Below are 6,000 nucleotides of genomic sequence, written 5' to 3'. Positions count from 1 at the left end.
TATGTTTTAATTAGATATTACTCACGTTTAACGCATTATCAAATGTATCTATGCACTGTTTAACTTCAGAGAGTGGAAGCTGGCTCTCACTTTCTCTCGCCGTGTCTCTCTCTGTCTCTCTCTCTCCCTCTCTCTCTGTCCTGGTCCTGAGCTAACAAATCCCACACCCTCCTGTCCTAAAAATACCTCGACCACTCATATAGTCTACCTCAGCTGGTGACGGTCAGCCTCTTCTTCATGTAGAGAAAAGCCAGGTACGTAGCTCCTCCCAGAATGCCTAGCAACAGAGTGGTACCGACAATGGTCGGCGCGTTCTTCCTGGCCACGCGGAACGCCACCGGCAGGACGGCAGAGATCAGGATGTTGTTGACGTGCGCCAGGACCCTGCGGAAGGCGGGGCGCTCCACCACTCGCTCGTAGTAGGTCTCCAGGTTGACGCGGTTGCCGTTGCCCCAGTAGCGACGGGAGAGCCCGAGGAACTTGAGGCGGTGCAAGGTGACCGCCAGAGAGACGTCGGCCATGCTGAAGAACTCGCCGCACAGCCAGGATGGACTGCCCTCCTCTGCGGGGGGGGGGGGGGGGGGGGGGGGGGAGGCATGGAGGATGTGAGGATAACGGATAAGGTGACATTCAAAATGCCACTTCCATCATAATTCCTCTGACTAACATCAGCACTGGCATAAACATTTACAGGTGTGACGTGTACTAATTGTCCAATACATTATAGAATGCCTAAGTCACGCCCTCTTCCGGGTTCGGCAAGTGATTTCATTCGCCATAAATTTTTCCATAGATGTTTCGAAAAATCATTATAAAAAGAGTTTTACTTGGTCAAACCAATTCAGCTGCATTCAGAATCAGGAGAGACCATAATATAACATTTCACCTGAGGGGGGAAAAAAGGGTGGGGTGGGGGCTATGGTTGCTCCTGATTCTGAATATAGCTGAATCGTTTGGTTTGACCAAGTAAAACTCTTTTTATAAGGATCTTTCGAAAATGAATGTGGAATTAAACTAAAGTAAATTAAAGTAAAGTAATGTAACAGTAATGAAATAAATGTGTGTTACATGCAAAACTGGGAATGACTTTATGTCCTTTGGAAGTTACCAATAAAGAATAAAGAATGATGCTTCAGGGGTTGCTAAGTGACGGGTTGCCGTGGCTACCTGGTGTTTCCTCCACCCTCCTCTGCAGCTCTGTCTCCAGCTGGTCCATCACACTCTCTAGCTCGTCCAGAAGCTTCTTCAGATACTTCATGTTGTCATGGTCAAACAGCTTGGACTGTAGTTTCAAAATATCAAAATGTGTATTGTCAGTGTGTTATTTGATTTACTCTATGGCAGTTTTATGATCATTGTTGCATTAACCTCTCTACCTACTTTGCTTTGTTCTCACCATCTGTGTTAACAGTATTGTGAGAGAAAATGCACTTATTGTAAACATATATATACTGTAGCCATGCAATCTACTGCTATGTGCGATGACAATGTCTGAGCTATTAGTAATACAAAACACAGTGACAAACAACATAAAAACTAATTTACATTCACTTTGCCTTTGTCCCTTCCACACCTTAGTTCAAGAAGAAGGGGTCTTAGAGGACACAAGTCACAATTCACGGAAAACAACAGTTTTGCCTGGGCAGCAGTTTTCATGAATAATATCAGGTAAACAGCACACTTCACGCCCCACTGAGTTCAATGATGACTTACTTTCAAGCGCCTCTGTTTTGCTATGTAGGCATCTTTCAGCTCGGGGTTCTGCTCTGCCAGTTTCTTCAGCTCTGACTCTGTGTTTCCTATCTGTGCTGTCACACGAAAACACAGCAGCATGTTAGAGACCATGCAGTACACTGTGCTTCTCACTACCCAAAAGTTTTACTCTGAAAATTCATAGTTTAATACGGGAAAGAAAAACGTTTTTGTGTGTGTGTGCAAAAATAGTTTGTATCCACTTTATTAGGTACACCTCCCTGTTTATGCAAACAGCTCACTCCTCCAGACAGTGAGTCTCGTATTCAATTGCCAATGATGACATAATTAGGATCACCTGTTTTTTTTTCCTACTAAGATGGTTGTGTGCTGATGTAACACTATGCAACAATGAAAAAGTAAAGAAGACGAATAGTGCATGTAGACGGGGATGAGAGTTTCAGTTACTGTTTGACTAAATGTTAGAATCGGCAAGTTGCATGATTTAAAGCAGCGTTTCTCAACTGGTGGGTTGCGACCCAAAGATGGGTCGCGGGGCCATTTTGATTGGGTCGCGGACATTGGCAAAAAAAAAAAAAAAATCATATTTCATTTGAGTTAAATTCAGATTATGGAAACTGGATTAGCCTGACCAGTTTTACTTGTTTAACAAGCTGAAGCATATGCTCTGCCTGTAATTCAAGAGAAGTCTGCCTTTTCATTTCATATTTAATTTTAGTTAAATTCAGATTATTGAAACTGGATTAGCATGGCCCCAGTTTAATTAAAAGTTATGACCAGTTTAACTAAAAAGCATATAGCCTGCCTGTGATTCCTTTTTATTTCATATTAGTTAAATTCAGACTATTGAAACTGGATTAGCATGACCAGGTTAACTTGTTTTATTATTATTATTATTATTATTATTATTATTATTATTATTATTATTATTATTATTATTAACTTGTTTAAAAACATATAGGCATGTAATTCAAGATAAGTCTGCCTTTTATTTCATATTTCATACAGTTCAAATAAGACTTTCTGAGCATGACCAGTTTGACTTGTTTAAATTTAAAAACATATAGGCCTGTAATTCAAGTCTGCCTTATTTCAATTGGTTTTTAGCCCTAGTTGCACTTCTGTTGCACTTTTTTGTTCATTTGAGGTTTATAACAGTGCATGAAAGCATTGTGTATTAAATTAATGCGCTATTTTTTGTGCAATAAATTTGAGTGGTTTAAAAAAAAATCTGAAATGTGGGTCGCGACTTCATGACAAGGAAAATAGTGGGTCCTGAGGCTACACCAGTTGAGAACCACTGATTTAAAGGACTTGGAAGATGGTATGATTGATGTTGCCATGACGCATCAGTAGATAATGCACCCTCATCTCAAGATAGTTGAGATGAGGGCCCATGGCAATGAATTTACTTTACTCTAATGGCCTGCACACTAGTCCCCCGGTTTTAATCTAATAGAGCACCAGTAGGGTAAGATGGAACAAGATGTTTTAATCTAATAGAGCACCAGTAGGGTAAGATGGAACAAGATGTTTGGCGTATGAATGTGCCACCATAAAAATCGTGTCGTGTGAGTCGTGACACTATCTTGGCACGAACCAGCATCCCTGTGGGAAGTTTGTAACACTTTGTTGAATCCATGCCTGGAAGAATTCAGGTTGCTCTGGAGGTAAAAAGGGATTTTTTTCCTTGATAAGTTCCTAATAAAGTGGATACTGAGAGAATACTGCTTATGTGTGTACATGTATACGCATTACTACAGGAGTGCATCTCCGTGCATCTTACTCCGTATGTGAGTGGTGGCGTAGGCTGGTATGTGGGAGTCCGCTGTGATCTCGGGGTGGAGGATGCAGCCGTGGGTGTAGGCGTCCATCTGCAGCGAGTCCAGCAGCTCTCTGTAGTGTTGCACTCTGACATAGTACATGCTGCCCTCCTCTGGGATCAGCTGAGGAGTGCCCTCTGGAGGCAGAGAACAGGAGACTCAAGGTGAGCTCGTGCTACAGGCATTAGACATAGAGTCCAGGCAATGAAATACTTGTTCAGGGGAGAACACTTTTAATGTATGACTTTTATGCGGTATAGTATTAGAGTGGGTATTAAAACACATGCTCCTTCTCATGAGCTTAATCAATTTCATACTTACCAGATTTTCTCTCTGTTTTATCCAATTCTGATGTAGCCTCTTAGAACATAGCTATCATGGATGAATGCAAACCAAGATCAAAATGGGTAAATTAAAAAACAAGTGAATGAATGAGAAATGAACACACATGCAATACAAAATTCATAGCAAAAACAGAAAAACGTAAGGAAAAAACTTAAATTAGGAAAGATACGACTTGTTTACTCAAACCTGTGGACCCCATCTTATTCCAGTAAGAGGGAGGGAGTCTGGGTTTGCTAGACTGTACAGACAGACCAGTGATGGTTGTTTACAGGAGCTCCATTCACTTCATTAGGTCTCACCATCTCTGAAGTTCTGCTCCAGGTAGTCCATGATCTGGGTTGGGTCACAGATGACGTTGTCATCATGGACCAGCACTGGGACCTCGCCTGCAGGATTCAGACGCATGAACCACGGCTCGTTGTGTTCGCTCAGTGGCAGGCTCACATCATACTCCTCACAGCGCAAACCTTTCTCTGCTATGGCCAGACGCACCTGCAACAGGTGCAACAACATCAAGCTTCATTTTTCATCACCTTTGCCGAACCTTAGGGTTTTCTTGCAACTAAATGATTTTAAAACTGCACACAATTTGCTAATGGTATGGCTTGTCTGTTCTTAGACCTACCCATAAAATCAGGGCCACAATAGACTTATTACCAACTTTATAGGATCAATATTTTATGAATGACTTTTTTATAGGTGACTGGTACAGTTTGAAATCAAAGCCAAGTTTTAAAATAAAGTGTACCATCAAGTTATTAAACATAAATGCTTACGGATCTGATTAATTATGGTTTACACTATATGCTTTTGTTACAAAGTTAAGCCTTATTACATGAATGCCCCAATAGAAGCCCAATACTGAAAGCCACTGCAACATTGAGCAGTCTAAGCCAGAGGATCCCAAACATTTTAATCTCAAGGACCTTCAAAGGAGATACGCATTCGATCACAGACACCCAACAGATTTGTCCCAAAGAGTCGCATATGAGAAGATGTTTGTTACTTGCTGCTAGGATTTATTTAGTATAAAATTGCATAAGGTGGGGGCATTAACAACAGTAATAAGGAGTGTGACATTCTAACCCTTTCCCCAAAGGGATCAGTAAAGTGCTATCTTATCTTATTTTATATTATCTTAACTTAACAAAGTAGTCAATCTTGTACATTCTCTCGTTAGTCCAGTTTATAGGTAGTGAGATTTAACTAGGCTATATTCCTCATTCTTTGCCGGGGACCCCTGGAGGTCCCCGGACCCTATTGACAACATTGACTAATACTGTAAAAAAGCATGTTGTATGATTGCATAGACGCTTTTTATTTATTAGATGGCTAGATTAGGCTTCAACCTAACCTAGTGACATCCATAATTGCCCCATTTCACCTGATCCACTTCTAAACAAACCATCGGGTCTTCAGGGAGAGGAGGAGCTGTCCACTCTGCTGAGGTGCTGAAACGATGTGTCACTCACCTTCTGAGAATTGAAGGACTGCGTCCAGTGGTAAAGCGTTAATTTAGATTGTTTGGCGCTTTCTGCGACTGGCCCACTTTCGTCATGTACCTCTTGCACCGCGCCCGTCTTTATAAGAATTTCCTTCTCATCTTGCGATCCGTTCTCGGCCGCCATTTTACCTGTCAGTGTATACTATTAGGGACGAGTGCAGTGCAAACACCACATCAGAGTCAGACCCCCCCTAGAGGCGTGGAGCATAACGGCATGTTGATAGTAAAAAGAAAAAACTGAAAAAAGAAAAACGAATGTAAAATGTAGGCTACTTATTTTATATAAAGACTGTGTGCCGTGACCCCCCCCCCCCCTTTCCCCGTTTCATTTGTTTGTTCGTGTGTTCGTGTTTTTTTTGTTTTGTTTTTTGCCTGGGCAGACAAACCACCCCTGTCATGCAATTGTTGCACTTGACTATAACGACAAGCAGAGGTCGCTGTGATCCATTCCTTTTATGTCTGTGAAGTATGTTATGAAGGCTAATTCATATATATTTTTAATTTGGGAAATGTAGGCTATTGCAGGAATATGCAGATATCACTGGCAACATGTAGACATATTTAAATGTAACACATAGCTACACAATAGATAAATAACAGATTTTTAAATAACAG

At 41.3% G+C, this 6,000-nt stretch overlaps 1 protein-coding gene across 1 annotated transcript; it reads right to left on the bottom strand.

The window, feature by feature from the left end:
• Positions 1-209: 209 nt before the first annotated feature.
• Positions 210-5,509, bottom strand: gdap1 (ganglioside induced differentiation associated protein 1; the record flags this gene model as incomplete). Its single annotated transcript, XM_083659146.1, has 6 exons — positions 210-562; positions 1,168-1,282; positions 1,714-1,808; positions 3,500-3,673; positions 4,181-4,373; positions 5,354-5,509. The coding sequence occupies 6 exons, from the start codon at positions 5,507-5,509 to the stop codon at positions 210-212; spliced, it is 1,086 nt and encodes a 361-aa protein (XP_083515272.1).
• Between the last annotated feature and the right edge of the window lie 491 nt (positions 5,510-6,000).

This window comes from Poromitra crassiceps (assembly GCF_964638095.1).
Source record: "Poromitra crassiceps genome assembly, chromosome: 2".
NCBI classification, from domain to species: Eukaryota; Metazoa; Chordata; class Actinopteri; order Beryciformes; family Melamphaidae; genus Poromitra; species Poromitra crassiceps.
Note: the sequence above shows the minus strand (reverse complement) of the source record. Positions and strands in the feature narration are given on the sequence as shown.